Source organism: Paramisgurnus dabryanus, chromosome 11, assembly GCF_030506205.2.
Source record: "Paramisgurnus dabryanus chromosome 11, PD_genome_1.1, whole genome shotgun sequence".
Taxonomy (NCBI): domain Eukaryota; kingdom Metazoa; phylum Chordata; class Actinopteri; order Cypriniformes; family Cobitidae; genus Paramisgurnus; species Paramisgurnus dabryanus.
Window position 1 is genome coordinate 18,615,707 of NC_133347.1, and position 20,472 is coordinate 18,636,178.

General features: G+C 36.5%; 2 protein-coding genes across 3 annotated transcripts in view; both read right to left on the minus strand.

The window, feature by feature from the left end:
• The window catches only part of ghra (growth hormone receptor a), a 48,570-nt gene extending 37,363 nt beyond the window's left edge, over window positions 1–11,207 (minus strand). Inside the window, exon 1 of the mRNA XM_065247255.2 lies at window positions 10,920–11,207. The gene's annotated coding sequence lies outside the window, so the exon portion shown is untranslated. The remainder of the gene's footprint in view (window positions 1–10,919) is intronic.
• A 4,103-nt stretch (window positions 11,208–15,310) lies between these two features.
• fbxo4 (F-box protein 4) lies at window positions 15,311–20,352 on the minus strand. 2 transcript variants are annotated; one of them, XM_065247258.2, is made up of 7 exons: window positions 19,359–19,472; window positions 18,548–18,812; window positions 18,128–18,354; window positions 17,978–18,053; window positions 17,679–17,848; window positions 16,482–16,669; window positions 15,311–16,367 (listed from the first exon to the last, which is right to left on the minus strand). In XM_065247258.2, the coding sequence occupies exons 2-7, from the start codon at window positions 18,793–18,795 to the stop codon at window positions 16,284–16,286; spliced, it is 993 nt and encodes a 330-aa protein (XP_065103330.1). In that variant the 5' UTR covers window positions 18,796–18,812; window positions 19,359–19,472; the 3' UTR covers window positions 15,311–16,283. The 2 variants fall into 2 exon arrangements, with proteins under 2 accessions (XP_065103330.1, XP_065103329.1); XM_065247257.2 differs by having other exon boundaries at window positions 15,336–16,367; window positions 18,548–18,783; window positions 19,359–20,352.
• Between the last annotated feature and the right edge of the window lie 120 nt (window positions 20,353–20,472).

Here is a 20,472-nt window from a genome sequence, read left to right on the forward strand (position 1 = left end):
ACCTTACAGAGGTGACAACTTTCTTCAAAGGATCAGAACGTCTAAGAGCAGGTGGTTTCGTAAATGAATGACCAAACAAAGCACACAGGCCTGATTGAGCATGACTGGAACACTATAAACACTACAGAGACTGGACACCACCAAGAGCTAACACCTTATTGTATATTGATCTCATTGGGAATGTTTTGTTTATCCCACTTCATCAAAAGGGCGGATTTCTGTAAGGTGGTGCCAAACCCTGACAAAAGGTATTTCAAAAGCCAGCAGCAAATGGCTGAATCCACAGGGAACTGCTTCCTAATTCCTGTTGAATTATCATCTGAAACCTCTCTCAAAGAGTTCACATCTACCCCCCAAGAACACTACCCCAAGTTGTGAGACTGAAACCTCTCTCAAAGAAGAGTCACACACCCTACCACACGTTCTCATCCCCCTCTCCTCATGTTCTCAAAGCAAACTGTATATGGAATGCTACATTCTGCAAACACATGTATCTGAAACTGGTCTTGTTTGGTGTTATATGAAGTGTTTTTAATGCAAGTGGTACATCTGGGTTTATAAATATGACAACAGGATTCAATGTTAATCTGTGACAATAAATAAGTAAATTTAACCTAATGTTGGGAGACAACTCCCACCTTAGACATGTTGATCAATCACCAACTGTATGTATATTAGGCAACACCCCTGGGCTTACAAGAACCAATCAGCATGTCATATTACAATGCTTTGTTCTCTGGCTATTTAAGGAGATGTGTAGAAGATTTAGGGGGGACTTTCAATATCGAGAAATGCACCCCCATGATGCTGTCCTGGCACAGCATCATGTATTTTATTTTACTTTGAGGAATCTGTAACCAGATCTTCATCTCATTACCAGGTATGCAATGGTTTCCGTTTGTTTCGTATTTGAATTGGAATGTAAATTGGCTTCTGAATTATGTTTTACCTACCTGGTTAATAAATTGTTACGTTTGCATTCATTCTAATTTGCTCTGTATTATTGACTCTTCTAAGTTACTATAAAGTATTACGATATCCTTTGTTACCACATATCTTTGATCGGGGTTAATTCATGTTAATTAAGTTCTACCTCTAACTAAGTTGTTACGCAGTCGTGTTTATATGTGGGCCATCAGGGCGATGAGTCATAACCTCTAATCATTTCCTTTACTTTGATTAAGTTGTATATAGTAATATGATTTAACTATATTCGGCTAGACGGTGCTATGCCCGAACCTCTGATCATTGTAAGGCTTTGAATTAAGTTGTATATAACATATTGTGTGAGGCTATATGGATACGTTTTAATGAGAGTCCGTACACATGAAGCGGTATTGTTAAAATTGCTTTAGTCATGAACCTCTAGTTATTGCATGGTAGATTAATTATTTAACTTTCACTAAGTTGTTGGGTAATCGTATTTGTATGTGGGCTATCGGAGTGATAAGTCATAACCGCTGGTCATGATTTCTGCTATAATTAAGTTGTATATAGTAATATGATTTAACTATATTCGGCTAGATGGTGCTAAGCCCGAACCTCTGGTTATAGTGTGAATTTTGTACTAAGTTGTATACAAACGATTGCATGAGGCTATTTTGGGACATTTAGCAAGAGATTGCGGGAGCGGCATTGTTAAATTGTGTTAGTCATAACTTCTAGTACGGTCAAATATGTGTTCGGAATCTGCATAACGGCCGATGTGGACCGATACGACATGGGTAATCGAATGAATGAGTTCAATGTTAACATGAGTTAAATAGAATGATCAAACGTTTATCCAAATTCTATATTTACATCAATTTGATTCATATTGCAATACGTTTCATATCTTTGGAGTCAGATATTAAGTTGCGTAATGTTAAAACCGGAAGCACCGGAAAAGACCGAATGCGCTATAAACCGGCCATGCCGTTTGGATTCCGTCGTTGGGCCAAGCGGATGGATGGGGTCATATTTGGACCCTTACACCTGTTAGTGATCTTTGAGCTTTATAATTTTGCACGTATTATTTATACTCCAACAGCAACATTACAAACTAACTAAAGTTTAAAAAAAGGGATCAGGAAAAACGTTACCTTTAAGGCCATGTAGTATAGTCTTGCATTTGTGTGTAGACTTCTCTCTGCAAGCAAGCTTGATCACACATTATGAAGTGATGCTGAAAGCTAACTGGCTTAACTCTTTCCATGCCATTGACAAGTTAACGCGTCCCAATCAATAATGAGTTTTTCGTGCATCCGTATTTCCGCTTTTATTCAAAACCTACCCATATTTGAGAGGTTAGAGGGTTGTTTAAATGCTGGCAACTTTTAAAAAAATGCTGGCGGGGAAAGAGTTAAAATTATGGGTTTTTTTTTTTTTAATAATTTTATATATCATTTATATCCATCCTTATTACACGGCTCTCTGGAATGCTTGATTCTGATTGGTCAGTTGAGACATTTGCAGGTTCGTTCTTTTCAAATAATAACCGCTCCAAAATAATAACGCATAGCCGGACTACTTGCACGAGTAAAATCGCTCCGCGCCAATAAAGATTATGTCTGTTTGGCGCCATCTTGTGACAAACACTCGACAACCACGACAAGACACAGAGAGCTTACTGAGACTGAACTTGACTAAATAGAGCATGACAGCTACGAAGCCAACACACAAAAAAATACAGAATGGGCATTAAAACTTCTCAAAGACATGGCTAAAAGAGAAAAAATGGAGACAGACAAGTATGAAGCAGAGGATCTTAATAAGGTATTACGATCATTTTATGCATCTGTGCAAAGTTTCGCGGAAGGATAAAAATGTTAATTTAAAACAAATATGCCAATAAAATGTTTCAAATTCATATTCATGTCCAGCTTCGCGTCGGGTCCTGATCACACTGTCGGGGCTTATTTCCCAATAACTACCGGCTGCCTCTACATTATCCCTTACTTATTGGTTAGTTTATTGATAAGCTCAGCCTCCACTGAGATTCATAATCAAGACTTGCTGGGGCACAAATGAAAATACAAATACATTATAATTTAATAAAAAATTAACTGCTTTATTTTTAAAGTGCTTTTCAGTTTTGCATTGTTGCAAATGTGCTCTTCTCTTCAGTAAATAATTGACAAATAAATTAGTATACTCTAAAACTTATGTTTTTTTTAACCCAGCATTGGGCCAAAAAGAGATTAACCCAACCTGACACGTTGAACCTGTTAACTCAGAATGTTGGGTAGTTTCAGCCAATATAAAAAATGTTCTGGGTCAATTTAACTCAACAACTCTTTTGACTTAACGCTGGATTGAAAATAACCCCGCATTTTTATAGTGTACAGGCAAAATATTAGACATTTAAATAAAGACGCTTATGAAACACATAGACTGCATGATATTTTTTCAAAATGTATGTACATTAGCAATACCAACAGCGAACACTTCTGCTTAAATAAAAGCTAGATGTGTTACAGAAATTCTCTTGGCAAGGTGCCATGCCTGAAGCGCCATTAAATGATGATTTACACATTGTGCTTTGTTGACTCTTTACTGCATTCTTTTGAGATTTTGGGTTCTTAAGATCTGTTTCAAATAAAAGAAGATAATGAATGGTCTGAAATATTTACAACATTGTGACAAATAACGTTTTTAACTGTTTGGGGTGAACGGTTATTACCAAGTAGAGCAGAGCAGAGGTATAAATAATCACCCCATACTATTTTTGCTTGGTCACACTATAAATCAAAAAGCTATGAAATGGTTGACCTGTTTCTTGAGGCTAATGGTCTTTAGATTCATGTAGCTGGCCAAATATAATTAATAAAAGTAAAACAATAATAATAACATTGTTTAAATATGCAATAAATAAATAAATAAATAAATAAGTATGTATGTATGTATGTATGTATGTATGTATGTATATATGTATATATGTATATATTTGTTATGTATAACAAATATACACTTTTAAAATGTCAATGAACAATTAAAAATACAACTTGACAATCAATAAGTATTTCGACAGTGCTGTGCTGCATGTTCTGGATCTTGTTAAAATTATTGCTGAGTTGTGAATTATTGTTTGGCTTCAAAGCTATTTTCTTACTTGGCAATGGGGTTTTTAAAAACAAGCCACGATTTCCAAATGTGGAAAAATGCATAATCAGCAAATACCTGGTTTTGTTGGTTTTAATCTGTTGCTTTAACCTCAACAAACATAAAATAACTGAATAAAGATGACCACAACCCTAGCTATACCCCCCCTCTTCCTGTCCTCTGTGTCAAGGCTTGAAAGTCGCTCTATTCACTGTAGATTCCTCCTTCAATCAGGTAACATGAAGGCCACATTCCTCAGTGAAACACTGCTGTTATTTCATACATCAAAGGAGTGTATGAAGCACACGCAGGCTGACTGCCTGTCCAAACGTTGCTTTTTCTATTGTATTGTGGCTAGTGACAAAGGATTCAGGATTATGTTGCTTCTGTGTGGGATGATAACGTGTCTGCTGTGCATTTAGTCCTCAATCCTATGGTGATATAGCAAATAGATAGTGACTTAGTAAATGATGTGAAAGATTTTGGATATAACAAGATATATCACTGCTATTATGAATTAGGTGAAATGCAACGCTCAACATAGCCACTGTGATGACGGAAGTCCCGCTTTCAGTTAAAAGAACCAATCATAAATCGATAAAGAATGATGATTCTCTGCATGGGGAGAGTCGCGTTAGGTGATTGTTGACCTGTGCACATGCGCAGCAGTTGAAACTACTTTGAATAAAGGTTTTATTTAGCATAATTTGAGATAAAGACACAAAAGAAAATTTAAAAAAAAATTAAAAAATTTGTAAAATTGTTGGTCAGAAATATGTTGTTTAATGGTGATTTTAGCACACAATTTTAAGAATAGTCTTGCATAACTGTCCAGAGGCATTGCAAAGATGGCCATCTGTGCAACTTTCCTAAAGGGATTTGATGATGTATGTAATGAGTACAACCCCTCAGACACTTGTTAGTATCGCTAAAAAACTTCTTATGAAAAATTTATATAGGCACGCATATAGGCTTTATATCACTAAAAATAAAACAGTCTAAATAAAAACCTACAGACATTTAATATTTTCACAGTTAGTAAACTTATGTACATCTTCTGAAAAAAAGCAATATAACCACATGCATTCTGAAGATTGTTTTGTTTTGTCTTTACTCTTACGGGTGATTCTCACGTAATCCAGATTTAGAAGGTGTCCAGCATCAGAATTTTTAAAAAGCCCTTGAAGCCATTTTTTTTTGCACATATAAGATTTCTTCTTATGAACTTACTATAATCATTATTTTTAGAGGATTTAAAAAATATTTCCTATAGAATTTTTACTTTTATCTGCAAAGAAAAAATAAGAACTGCTTACTTGGTAGCCATCTTGAGTATCACAGTGAATTATGTCCCTTCCAACTATTTTTTTGAAAATATTAGTTCCTTGAGGGCTTAAACAATTATTGAAAATTGTTGCCGAGGATGAGAACATTGGTCTTGGACACATTTATACTCCTTATTATTGTCTCTACATTTACCATTGATCACCAAACACCACATGTTTCTTTACTGTAAATGTTTATAGTATAGCATGCACCAAAGCATTTTATTTTTTAGATTTTTTAATTATAAATATTTCCATGTCAAAGAACCCAAATCCAGTCATGGACACATTGTGGTAATGAAAATTTTCCCCTTAAATGTGGAATAAACCACACAATTGTTTTTTTATGATGTCATTTGAAATCATGTGCGAAATAGTACATGAAGAGATGTTTGTAACTGTATGCTTATTATTTTGATAGAATTTACTTTTAATATCAAAATGTTTCATGACACCTCGCAAGTCTAATTTTGTGAGAATCACCCATTTACTGTAAAGTTGGTTTGCAACAATTTAAAATTGTGAAAAGCTGAACTGAACTAAATCGAATCTGATCTCAAAAGGTCAATAGGACTACTTTGGTGGTATTTGAGATTTCCTATGAGAAATTACTACAAAGGTTTGTCTCCCCTGACCCCTCCTGATCGTATTACTTATGATGAATGGTAATACCAAGAGTATTAAGGAAATTTATGGGCAATTTAGCCCATAATATAACTGATAAGCTACTTAGTCGAGATCTGTGTATTGTTAGAATAATGTAAACCAGCCCTGTTATAGCTTAGTGTAACCATAACAAGATAATATAAGCCATCACAGTAGTAAACAGGCAGTTTTTTGATCTCCTGACTGGTTTTAATGAGGCATGTACAAACTTTATTTGCTGTGGGTCCCTGCTACTGTATGTGGGGATAGTGTTTGGAGATACATGGGGAGGACCTTGGAAGGGTCCATCCCCAGGAGAGAGAGAGCTAAGGGGCCCATCGTTCAACACAGAGGGGCCAATTGTCCAGATAGCCATGAGAGGGAGGAGGGGTGGAAATTCTTTCACTCTCATTGGCTGAGAGATTTTCCCGCTTCGCTCGAGCACATGCTGCTAATACTGCAGTGCTTCTCTCAAATAGCTTCTCTTACTATAACATCCAAAATATGCCTTCTGTTGACAACACGGCACAACTTGGATGTGATGTGCCTCTCTTAGGCCACATCCACACAAAGCTTCCCTCTACCCAAACTTTTTTTGTAAGGTTTAAAAAAATGGCAGAAACAAGGACGCGCGTGTTTTCACAACAAGTTACCTTTCAGCTCTTTGACGATCAAGATTGATGATGAGAAATGTGTCCAAACTGGAATAAGCAGAGATCAGGGATCTCCTCACTATCTATGCTGAAACCGAGATCGATTGCCAGCTTCATAGAACAGCGTGTGTCATGCACAAGTTGTGATCAGATCAGAAAATATGCGTGGTTTCTCCAGAAAAAATAACGGATGATAAGTGAATGTACACAGTTTTCTTTGTATTTCCATAATCTGTTGGAGAAAAGGGCTAAAACATACAGACTGGCTGTATACATGAAGACACAAGACTGTCCACTCTGGGACACGTTTTGGAATTGACACGTTTTTCAAAAGTGTTTGGTGGACTTGGAGATGGTCTGTAGACCAACTTGGTTCCTCTGTAGCATATTTAAGTGGTTAGTTCATCCAAAAATAAAAATTATATAATTAATGACTCACCCTTATGCCGTTCCAAACCCGTAAGACATCCGTTCATCTTCGGAACACAGTTTAAGATGTTTTAGATTTAGTCCGAGAGCTTTCTGACCCTTATTTAAAAAAACATGTACGGTATACTGTCCATGTCCAGAAAGCTAATAAAAACATAATCAAAGTAGTCCATGTGACATCAGTGGGTCAGTTAGAATTTGTTGAAGCATCGAAAATACATTTTGGTCCCAAAAAAATACAACTTTATTCAGCATTGTCTTCTCTTCCGTGTCTGTTGCGAATCCACGTGCATGACACTGCAGTGACGCTGCTGATGTACGACACTACTGACGTGTTATCTTCATTTACAGTCTGAGCAAGCTATTCTACATTGTTTGTATGTTGGCATAGCTAAATTTCTTAAAATGGTGCGTAAGTGTCTCATCAGAGTCCTTACAGTCCTCAGACTGTAAACGAAGCTCGGGCGCACCAGATAACACGTCAGCAACGTCGTACATCAGCTGCATCACTGCAGTGTCATGCACGCGGATTCGCAACAGATCCAGAAGAGAAGACAATGCTGAATAAAGTCGTAATTTATGTTTAGATCAAAATGTATTTGATGATGTTTTTATTACCTTTCTGGACATGGACAACTGTGTTCCGAAGATGAACGGAGGTCTTGCGGTTTTGAAACGACATGAGGGTGAGTCATTATGATGTAATTTTTATTTCGCTTTACAGCAATGTCTGTCATCAGTCTGTGTATAAATAAATAAAAAATGCTGGCATTAATTCAAGGACCTTGGGCTGTGTCACACATTTTTTTTATCTTACCTGTCATATAAATTAATATCAAAACCAAAACCTCTGACTTTTTGTAGGCATTACCAAACTAACAAGTTTGACAGGTAAAGAGCTCAGGTTAACAAGCATAACTGTTAAATACCATTACCATTAGGCTAACATCCAGATATAGCGGTGACTAACTACACAATTGTTCTATTTCTACCTTGTAAAAAGTCTTGAGTCACTAAGTCAAGCTATGATGATGGACTAGCAGATAACAAGTAATAGCCTAATAAATCTGTATGCAAGGGCTCTCTTATAAATGGCTTCGTAATTAATGTTCATGGTACTTAATGGTACTTATTTAACGATAATGTTTGCTCTATTCAGTTCAAGAACAATCTTCTTGCAGAGAAAGATAGAGATAGAAAGAGAGAGGGAGAGAGAGAGATAGAAAGAGAATCATGCACCGAACCGTGACGTCTGTACTGTGACGATTCAGTACGAATACATATATCGTTACACTCCGAATTACTACACAATAACTCTCAAACTGCAAATTGTTTGCATATTGCCTTTTTGAGTCTCAAAAAGGATACGAGACAGGATTCAACCTTTCCCATTGCGATCGATTTAGTCAGTCGAGGAAGCTGATATGCAAGGTTCAAAGTTGACATTCAACCACGGCAGTTGCACAAGCAAGTAAACAATCGGTTATGTTGAAACAAGCACAGACCCTTGTGTAAGCTAATATACATCATTGTCTCATGTGCACAGAAAATCAATAAAAACTGCATGTCCAATATGTGTTTGGGCCAAAGGTGTGGTTATTCCGGTAAAAACATGGTTTTAGCTTTAACAGAACATTTGGTTAAATATGGATTGGACTTGACATACTAAACTTTTGTACAAAATGTCCAGATTAAACAGAGGTTTGCTGCCAGCAACGGGGTGTGAGAATCTTTGAGCTTTTTTTGGTGGCATTCGGTTCTGGTTAATGAGACCAGATCATCTCTACTGCTCCTATTTCACGAGGCCAGTGGAAAAGTCTGGCTCAGCAAAACATGCTGCTGGAGGGGGACCGAGTGTGCATGTGTTTGTAGGTTTGTAGGAATGAGTTTTACGATACTAACACTAAACAACACAAATAGAGACAGGGAGAGGAAGAAAGAGAGAGAGAGATCCTGCTTGCTGTATAACCGAGGTTGTGCAAGTTCATAGAGAAAGTACCTCAAACCTGTCTGTGTAACAAAGGTCTTTAAATGTCTAGACGTTTTTCATTCTGAGCCATAAGACTTGCATGTATAACCATAACCCTATTCTGAAAATACTCTGTTTCTAATTTCCTTTTTGTAGATTGTTCATTCCTGTTGTCAAGCAACGCTCAATGCTCTTGCAGGCTTGCTTGACAAAAAGCAATTATTGCTAAAATTGTTTCGATTTAATTTCATTAAACTGCAACAAATAATTCAATTTGCAGATTTTTTTAGGGTTTCAGATTTAAGAGGTGATAACAGTGGAACACATTTTGAGAAACATCAACTTCCAAGAATCTCTAAAATGTGTCTGTTTTAACAGCTCCTAAGGACTGAAGCATGCAAATATTTGTGAAGCGTAAAACTCATTTAAATATTTATAGTCAAATACAGTTAAACATAAGCTGCTTTGTGAATGTACCTTGAGAGGAAAATCTGTACAACGTGCAACCTTTTCCACAAGGACAAAACTTGTCATTGGGATCTCTTCAAGTTGACAAATAGGTTGTAAAAAATGCACTAGATAAAACTTTTAATATATTTACTTGTTATACAAATATACACAAATCTGCCACACTGTTGTCTTTCTAAAAACGTGTTTCATACAAGAACAAATTCTGTTTAAGCTGAAGCGAAGGTGTGGCTCCAAAACCTGTCTTCATTGGAAATTGTGTATACAGCCCTTCTCTTTGTTCAATATATTATAACATTGCACATATTGACAAGTATGTTCAGTTAATTTAAGCCTCATATCTTAAAAAGACACAGGATGTTTAGCTGTTAACATTCACAACACTACAATTACCTCATTAATCACTGAACACACATTGTAAAGGATTAACACACCAGTAGTCTGTGTGCATACAAATGTGAAAATGCTTAAATCAAAAGACACAGCTTATTATTCAAATGAACATGAACTGTAAATGAATCAGTTAAGCATTAAATTAATTAATTACAAAAACATTTTCTAATATTGTTAATAAAAATTATTGTAAAGTGTTATCTTAATGCAACATACTTTCTATTACATCCTCAGCCAGAGTCAAGACATTGGATTTATGTATTTAGCAGATGCTTTAATCCAAAGCAACGTACGGTGCATTAACATTTATACATTCAGTGTGTGCTTTACTGGGATCGAACCCCTGACCATTGCATGCTAAAGTAATGCCCTAGCAAGCCACGGGAACCCTGACACATATTGATAGGTAAACATAGAATAACCAGGATGAAACAAGCACCTAAAGTGTCCTAAAAATTATTCAGAAGACACATTTTTTACAGACGCAATGTGAACAGAGCTGCAACACAACATCTAATTTAGGAATGAACTGTAAGTGTAACCATTAATTTCTATTCTGTTTAACTTGTTGCTCTCTCTCTCTATTTCTTTTGGTCTGGTTCAACATAACTGACTGAAATGACTTTCTTATGAATACGAGGTCATCTGAAGAGCCCTTTAAAACACATTGAGAAATAAACCAGCGCTACTTTTACTCAACTAAGTTGTATTTTTGTCATAGTTACACTTGCGCTGCGTGCAGACCAAAGTTGAAAATAGCACTCAGAGAAACTTAGTTGAACAGAAAAAGATTACCTGTCAACAAACCGTAAATAAAACACATTAAAAGGACGACAGTTTGTTGTCCAGTCCTACGCGAGCTTTGCATAGCCCCTTAACCAACATCCCCTCCATAATATCATGACTGTTAAATTCATATCATGCACGAGACGTTAAGAAGAAAAGCGCGAAACTCACTCAGCCTTAGTGAAGTTGTCCTGTTGCGACTTTACTTTTCCAAGAGTTTGTTCATCCGGATCAGCCGAAGTGTGTGTCGCGGGTCTCTCGATATTCTCCCCCTTTAAAACGACGAGAAAACGTGGCAGGACACCCGAAAATCACCCGAACATTATTTCGGGAAATGCTGCCAAATGCGTGAAGCGTTACGGGATATAATGCGCTGAAAAGCGTTGGCTGGATTTGTGGGAGGGAATGGGGGGCACCGCGCGGATCCTGAAGGGTCTCTCGTGGACTGCGCAGTAGGCTACTTCATGTCTCTATACACAGTCACAGATTCACAGTCACTGGTCTTGATCAGGGTCATCGGCTCGCGCCCCCTGCCGACAGATATTCAGGTCCTGGCGCAAGCTGAGCTGTCTCCCACGCGCTTAACGCGCGCCCAACACCGTAAACACCTATACCGCGAATGGTCATTTGTGAAAAGGTAAGTTTATAGCTTTTGGGATAACCAGTCACTCTTCTTTGTTGTGTCATTTATAATGTTGAGATGTATTTGACTTTACCAGATTTTAATATCAAAATAGCCAATATTTTATTTAATAATAAATTGACGTAACGAAAAGTAAAGCCTGCTTCAGTGTAATGTTACGTATTTAATAACAACTAATCTTGTGTTATTCATAGCTTCCTAATGTTGTTGACATTTTGCTAGCTTATTTATATTATTTTATACAATAACAGACAGTTAATGACAGCAATTGTATTTTTATAAGTCAAAAATAGTTATTTTATTTTCTACAAGGGAAACACACAATTCAAACTATAATTTTTTTTGTTTACATTTACATTACAATATGCATGACCTACAGTGCATTACAATGTATACATTTTTTATCATGAGTGTTCCTCCCATGACCTTTGTGCTGCTACCGCATTACTCAACCACTAAACTATAATAAATTTGGCCCACAAAATCCAAGTTGACCGGTTAGTTAGACCTTTGAAAACTCTTGTTGGGTTGAAATGAAATCGTAATGTAATAATTTATGCTTGACTTCAAGGTGACACATATTAAGGCCTGCAAGATGGAGATTTCTAGAACGACAATGAGGAAAAACCTTTTTATTACAATCTTTTGTTATGTGTTTAATATGATACGGCATAAAACATTTCTGATCAGTTATATATGTTAGTTTTCTTGTGCCCATGAGTGTGTGCATATGTCATGGTTTTATATAAATATTTGGAAGAGAAACAAACACTGCATATTATAATGATTTACATTAGGTACATTTATCACCATTTGATTCACACAAAAGGACACTCGAGTGTAATACTGTTTTGAATTCTGAACAGTTCTTAGAGTTGTGGTCCACATAATGGGGCCTAACAGAGACCCCAAACATTCAAAGCTCCCTATGGTCCCTCAGAGAATGAAAGTGAAAAAACTTATTAGGTGAATGTTGGCATGTGAACAAAGCAGTTGGACGATACGCCAAGTGTCCACCACAATGCCTCCCTTATTGCAAACTTTTAAAGGATAAACTCTGTAATTTCTTTGCCTTCTTTTATTTCAAAATATGCATGTTTTTGCTAACATGTTTGTTGTTGTTACCTGATTTTAAGTTCTAATATTTTAAACGTTCACAGTCAATGTTTTGAACTCAAAAATACAAAAACATATACAGTATGCACATACATACAGTGTGCCTACGCAACTCTGCCAAGTACATTGTTATCCTTTTAGCAACAGAGGTTTTTCCTCCTTACATACATTAAAATAAGTTTAAAATGATCTTTTAAAAATATCTATATGTTGTATATGCCTTAAAAGTTTCTCTCTCCTCTTTCTATCGAGCCCTTTCTTGCTCCATAATAATAAAACGTAATTCGCTTTGTTGGTGTCACAGCACCTAATGTCTATTTACCTTAGTGTCAATAGCTAAGCTTCAATTAGATTAGGAAGGCTGTTGTGCACAGCCTGTCGTTTGGTTGGATACATCTTAGGTTTTAAGTCCCCTTAGGCATTAAAATAACAACATTTGTATTTGTGTAATTGAAACAACAGTAAGGTGCAAAGAGAAATGGGAAATGTCCGATTATTTGACAGAAATAGAGACAAAATGGTTGCTCCATCCACATTTAACAGATTGAATGGCTGTCTGATCGAATGCACTATTGAACTTTTTAGGATGTAAAAATCTGGACCTGGAAATCCTGAGCAAAGAGTCGCCTGTAAAAAAAATAACTGAAAAAGGACATTTTTTCAGTATTTTTGGGTATGATATTATTTTTATGCAATACACAAATCACAACACCCACAATGCAAATGACATTTATATCTTAACTAACATCTTCAGAATAAGGATGATTAAATGAGCAATGATGTGAATCGTCTCAATGAACGCACGGGACCCTTATGAACTCAAAAGAGATGTTTTTATCCACCCGCTGACAGCTGTTGTGAGCAAGTAAAAATCAAAGCAATTAGCATCACTATTCTAATACAGTATGCAAATCAAATGTTTTCCTCATATTTTGTAGCACACGGGTGATCTTAATGGAGATGAACCTAAATGAATACAAATAAGATATTTAATTCTAAAAGGAAGTGAAAAATGAATTGCAAAGTGTGTGCGTGTGTGAGGTGGTGGCTTGAGGAAACAGAGCCACATATACATATTACATGAATCAAGACTACATGGCCTCCATAATTCATACAATAAAACAGGTATGAGAGGTCTGGAACAAAAACCCTTTAAAATGAAGAGAACTACAGCTGAAATTCAGGCCACATGCCTGGCTTTATCCTTAATGGAGGAATGATACAATTAACAATATTAGTGAATGTATAAGTAAAAATATGATTCATTATGGTTGCAGAGAAAAACAGAATTATTAGCTGTTGCAGAAAAGCAGCTATGAGTGTATGGTATACATTATTGGGACATTACCAAAGAAATGTAACAAAACTAGTGCATCGTACCCGTTTTGCTCTGACCCCTTGTGGCACAATGGAAAAAATCTGAATAAACAACACAAACACAAGAACTGATATGTTAGTCATGCGGTCTATGACCTGCCTCTTTATCTCTGTACCCATGTGTGAGATCCATTAGATCCATGCGGAATTGCATTAAAATGATCATGGACCTAGATGGAGTTGAGCCCAGCATTCAATTTGTATGGCTGTTTTTCCTAAACGGTCATGTGTATGTGATCCTGTATTTCACTGTGTGATTTCAAAACCCCCAGAGCAGGTCCACAGGTGAAACATTTTATTCTACTACATCCATTACCAAAATGAAATTTGGTGCACCGTGTTTTGTCCACATGCAACATGTTCCAGTTAGGAGGTAATTTTGTGTGATTGAATTTGTTTTTCTTGTTGTATAACGTCTAGTTGAATATTCCTGTCTCAGTAGTAATCATTAGGAGATGGAATAGCAGTGTGCTTAAATTCTTGTATTAAAGATAAAAATGAAATGTTTAATGCACAATTATATGTGAGCAATGAATTATTATTTCCATCAAGGTACTGTATACATTTAAATGGAAATAGGTTTGGAAACAGCATTTTATATCAGAACAATAAATGTAAACAAAAAAGCAGAAATAAAAGCTAATCTTTCACAGTGGTTACAGACAGTGCATGGTTTGTCTCTATACACAAAATAATGGAATGAGTGAGAGAAAGTGAGGGAGAGACAGATGGAGTGGAGTGTTGAAGACAACAAGAGCTTTAGTGAAGATGAAAGAGAAGATTTCAATGTAAGGAAAGGTCACCGCTTTCTCAATTTTGTCACATTTCACCACAGAATAGACAGCCGTAACTACCATTCACATTGGACTTAATGCATCTAAATTGCAGCAATTATGATTTCATTTTTTAAGTCGTCGACGTCGATTATTGCTATACATAGTAATTTTGGGTGAAGAATAATAGAAGAGATGGCAAGGAAAACAATTCTGATTCTGAAGACCTAAAAATATACTTTTTCATAATGGGTTTTAGACAAATCAAATCAGAACAGTGTAGCGGAAATTATTTCTTTTTTCTTTTTTAAATGAAACCGTAGCGAAGTACCTGTCAAACCTTTAAAATACTCAACCTTTCAAATGTGAAAAGAAAAAAGAATTGTATGAACCCTTGCTTTATCTTTTTGTTTTGTCCTTAACACCATTTCAAGCGTTTGACAGTTTAAGCGTGGCAAGCACGCTCAGTCAAAGTGTGGCCTTTAGTTCGTCTGAACTGTGTGATTAGTCTTAAGAACTTAGTTTAGCATATTACCTTTGTAAAATGCCGTAAGCATAGACTGGCTTTCACTTTAATTAAACATAGGAAGAGAACGGAGCCACAGGGAGTCGACAACAAAGAGAAGACCGAGACAAAGCGAAACCTAAATATCTCTGGAACGTTGGCCAATGAACGACCTCCACCCTGAATAAAACTGGACGGCAGGATGATGAGGTTATGCTGGGTCAGTGATGTTGGTAACAAATATCTTAATAAACCTACGGATGCTGCCTCTCTGTGGACAGAAGTGGGAAAACACCCTTCATGGGTTAATTGTTGATCTTAAACCATTTCGAATAATTCGGACACTTTAGAAACTCGTTGTTTAAATTTATTTCCTAAACATTTTTTAATGCCATTACATATAAAAAAAATTCATGTTGCAAAGCTACATAAATATATCCTTATAAACTTGATTTAAAAAGATTTTAAAAAATGTTTACACCTAAAAAACAGAATTAAATAACAATAGGAAGACAAAGAAACAAGTACAGGATTGTATAAAGTGAATACATTCAAACAATTGGTACAAAACATTCACTGTCAGAAATAAAGGTACTGTACCTCTTCTGTCACTGGGGCTGTACCCTAAGTTTCTGTTTGATATCTTTACAGGACTACAAAAAAGAATACAATTTTGGGTAGATAACTGTACCTCAAAAGTCAAAATATGTACCCTAGCAGTCAGTGGGGCAGCACCCAATTTAAAAAGGTAATTAGGTACAGATATGTAAACATTTAGTACCAATATGTACCTTTGAGATACTAATATGTATTTTTCAGGTACTAATAAGCTCTCTTTGGGCCCAGTATGTACTTCTGAGGTACTAAAATGAAATCCTTAGGTGCAAAGCTTTACTTTTTGAAAGGATACAGCCCCAGTGACAGAAAAGGTACAGTTTTGTACCTTTATTTCTGAGTGTTTACTGTACTGTACAAATGAAAAGCAAGTGGTCTGACTCTGCACCATACGCATAGCCAGTGTAAACTGTATCTCAAACAAATAATAAGATGCTTACAAAAGCATTATTATATGCTTTTAATAATATATAGTACATCTAGCAGGTACTTAACAGTCTTATTGGTTACAACCTGACACCAGAGTTTCTCATTAGCCAATCAATACCATCCAGCAGTCCAGTAAGTGATTCTGCAGCAGTGTCTTGTACCTACAGTAGACAATATAGGGTACATTTTTATAGCATCGCTTTGCAATTTGATTGTATGGTGCTCAAAGAGGACATGGAAATTTAAATGTAAAGTGTCACAAATGCTTTTCTTACCATCCAGGGGTTGGAGAGTGAGCTGAGCTGAAGATGATCGGCCACAGTCACACATGGAATCCTGTGTGTGTCTGCTGTTTCTCTAGATATACAAGAGAGCACCAGGATGGGTCGTGAGACAGAACCTACCGCAGGGTCCAACATAACCCTGATCTGAGCACTCTCTTCTTCCCAACTTTGGTCAGATCCTGGTTTATGACAGAAACACACAGACAAAAACACATGAGATTCATTAATCAAATTTCTGTTGTTCATGCTAGATTTTGACATTTAACGACATTTACATGTATGCATCCAAAGTGACTTACAGTGCATTCAAGGTTTACATTTTATCGGTATGTTTGTTCCATTTTAATCAAGCCCCCAAATCTTTGCATTGCTGGTGCAATGCTCTACCAGTTAAAGGGATAGTTCACCAAAAAATAAAAAAATCATAATTTAATTACCCTCAAGTTATTCTGTACAGATTTCTTTGTTCTGCTGAACACAAATGAAGATATTTTGAAAGATGTCAATAACCAAACATATCTAGGGCACCATTCACTTATGTGTCAATGGTGCCCCCCATATCATGTCTGCTTGGTTACAAAGATTGTTCAAACTATATCTTACTTTGTATTCAGCAGAACAAAGAAATCAATACAGGTTTGGAATAACTTAAGGGTGGGTAAATGACAATAGACTTTGTATTTTTCAGTGAACTATCCCTTTAAGATACAGAAACACTTTGCTTGATGAATCTAGATTACAGTTCCAACATTTGTGAATTTACAAAAATCATATTACATGGAGCAATGTCAACCTGAAGAAATATTAACAGCATAATTAAAAAATATATTGTTTTCATAAAACATTATTTAAATTGCCTAATATTTATTGCTTTCCATGACACTACACTCTAAAAATGGCAGGGGTCATGTTTGACCCATAATGGGTGAATATTGGACAGAACACACCACTGGATTAAAATTGACCCAATGCTGTTTTTTTTTAACTCAACTGCTGGGTTATTATACCCCATGGTTGCATTACATAAACCCAACATTGGGTAATTTTTAACCCAGCGTGTGTTCTGTCCAATATTTACCCATTATGGATCAAAAATAAAAAAATACCCCTGCTATTTTTAGAGTGTGGTGGTAACCCTGTATATGTTATCTATGTAGCTTGTATGTCTATTTTTTAAGACAATTATACCTCTTTCCATCTCGGCGTTTGCCACAAAGATGAATCCATTTACAGCCTGAAAAGCTTTATTAAACATAGGGTTAAGACTTAAGGGTGTATTGGAGTCACTATCATCCTGATAGAGAAAGACTTTACTGCGCAGATTGAGGTGCTCCAGACGAGCCCTCTCTCTCTCTGTCCTAAACCAAGACGCAAAGATTTTTATTCAGAAAGACTTTTTAATTAAACTTATTTTAACACAGACTCCTATTAAAACTATTTATAAAGTCACATTCAAATAAACCTAATCTGATCAAGTTAAACCTCACCTGTATGTTGAATACACAGTAATAATATTGAAGCTGTGCTGATCCTTAAACTTAAAACTTATTCCAGATCCAATGCCTAAAAAAATAATAATGAAAGTATGAGATCAAATGCAGGAAAAAAAGCATATAAAAATGAGTAATAACTGTCACCTTCAATCTGATGCTGAGGCATTCCTGCTATAGGTAGTACATGAGGGGAGTTCATGATCCTAGTCATCAGCGAAACCTCTAACTGTTCAAGGCCTGGGCCAAACATGACAAACTGTGGCTCTGCGGTACCTGGTACTAAGAAGTGAAAGAAAGAAGTCACAGACTCAAATGTTGCCCTGGGTTGCTGTCGCCATTGGTTTCGACAGGCTGGGCAGACCCGTAGGTACCTGTGGACAAAGATAATATTGCTTTAAAATAGAGAGAAAGACAATAAGACACATATGATTAGGAAACCTATATCTCAGTCCTAACCCCAACCAATTTCCCATAGCCCTATACCATTCCCATACAATCTGCCCATTTAAAACAAACGGGGGACTTTGCTAACTTATGTCTTCATTGGCACTGTTGAACACTTACTCAGCCATATAATCAAAGTGGTTCATCTCAGGATCCCCGAGCATTGATGTACCACTGAGCTTGATCTCAGGCATCGATACATTATCAACTGACTTCCAGAGCGGCATATCACGCAGCAGGAAGTACTTCCAAAGCACAGGGTCTCGAACCATGGACCGCCAGTATGTACTAGTGCCCCCCAGTCTGCACAGGTCTTGTGGAGAGAGGAAGGTCATGATGTGAAACTGCATGTCAACCTGTATAGACATAGATAAAAAGGACAAAACTACATTTTGGATAAACTTTGGATCTGACAAACATTATTAAGTTTCCTATGTTGACTCTGGTTAACTTGCTTAAAAACTGTGATCAGAACAATAATTTAGATCTGTGTATCTTAACCTTTTTGACTTCAAGGTCCCCAGCCCTACTGAAAAATCCAGCATAAGCTGGTGACCTGGTTTTAAGATGGTCTCCCAGCTTGGTTTTAGCTGTGTTTTGGTCACTTTTTAAGCTTAGTCCAAGAAGACCAGCTGACCCACCAGCTGCTGCCACCTTAAACAAGCTAAAATTTTCAGTAGGGAGCTCAAGGGCCCTTCAATCACAATTTCTATTTAGTAAAATATTCTAAAGCTGGGCATAAGTTATTTTATTATTTTAAAATATAATTTTAAATAATTCAAGTTTATTGTGGCCCCCTGGTTGGGTACAGCTTAGTATGAATAATATTAGGAATACTATAGTATGTTTAGTATTAGCTATAGGGTGCTGTACATAAAGGCGTCAGCTAAATGTATAATAAATTCAATAAATTTATAAATAAATATCTTACCGACAAATTGTCAAGAGAGGGACCCGTGACGTCATGACTTGTCTCAGCCCCAACATCATTTTGTTCATTTCTTTGTGGCCCTGTATCAAAAAATCTATCTCTAATACTCCTGAGACTCTGTAAGACTATGGATCGACTCAGCATGCTGACACTTGTTCTAGAAAGTATATTTTAAAGATTTCGTAGATAGTTATGCGCGAAAGCATAACAGACTTAAAACAGCACAGTTCGCTTTCTTGCATTAAAAAACATTTCAATTGTAGATCGCGGTTTCAGTTGGACAATCTTAGATTTTCCTGTGGGTTTTCCCGGAACTGTCAAAGTTACACGTCCCTTCTTGTATTTTCATAGGAGTGTGTGAAACGTCAAGCGTGTATTGCATTGTGGGAATTGTAGTACTTTAGAGCCGCTGTCAAAACATTGAACGATGTGGATGTGTTCGACGTCATGAGGCGCTGCGCAGACCGATCGGCGTATGACATTGAAGCACCGCGAGAGCGATTCTGCAGCTGTGCTTTCAAACCGTTCTCGCGGTACTTTGATAACATACACGTATTAAGTCAAACTGACCTATTAATGACTCAGTTTGTGCAAAACGGAGTAAATTTTGTATGTTGAAATATTTGGATATTGTCCTGCATTAGCTTGTATTGCACTAGTGACGCTGATATGTTGCTTTCAGTCACAAACCACCATTAATCAGACTCCACCAAGATTTCAATTAGTTCCTTTAAAGACCATTTTCACTTAAACCAGGACAGTTTTTCTAATTAAGCAGTCCTGGATCACTAGGCAATAACATTATAAATCATGTTTTAAGATATGGGGGCAGTTTCCCGGACCGGGTTTAAATTAATCCAGGTCTAAGCCTTGGGTATATTAGGACATTTAAGTAGTTTTAACAAAGAAACCGTACAAAAAACATTACAGGCGTGCATCTTGAGACAACACAACAGCACTGACATATGTTAAGATGTGTCAATGCAAAGTGTTTTTGAATTAAGGCAGCTCAAACATGCATTTTAATTTGGAACTAGGTTAAACCCTGTTTGGGAAACCACCCCGTAGTCAATTCTATAAATGAACTTTGTCTTTGTGGTACACCCACACTCCG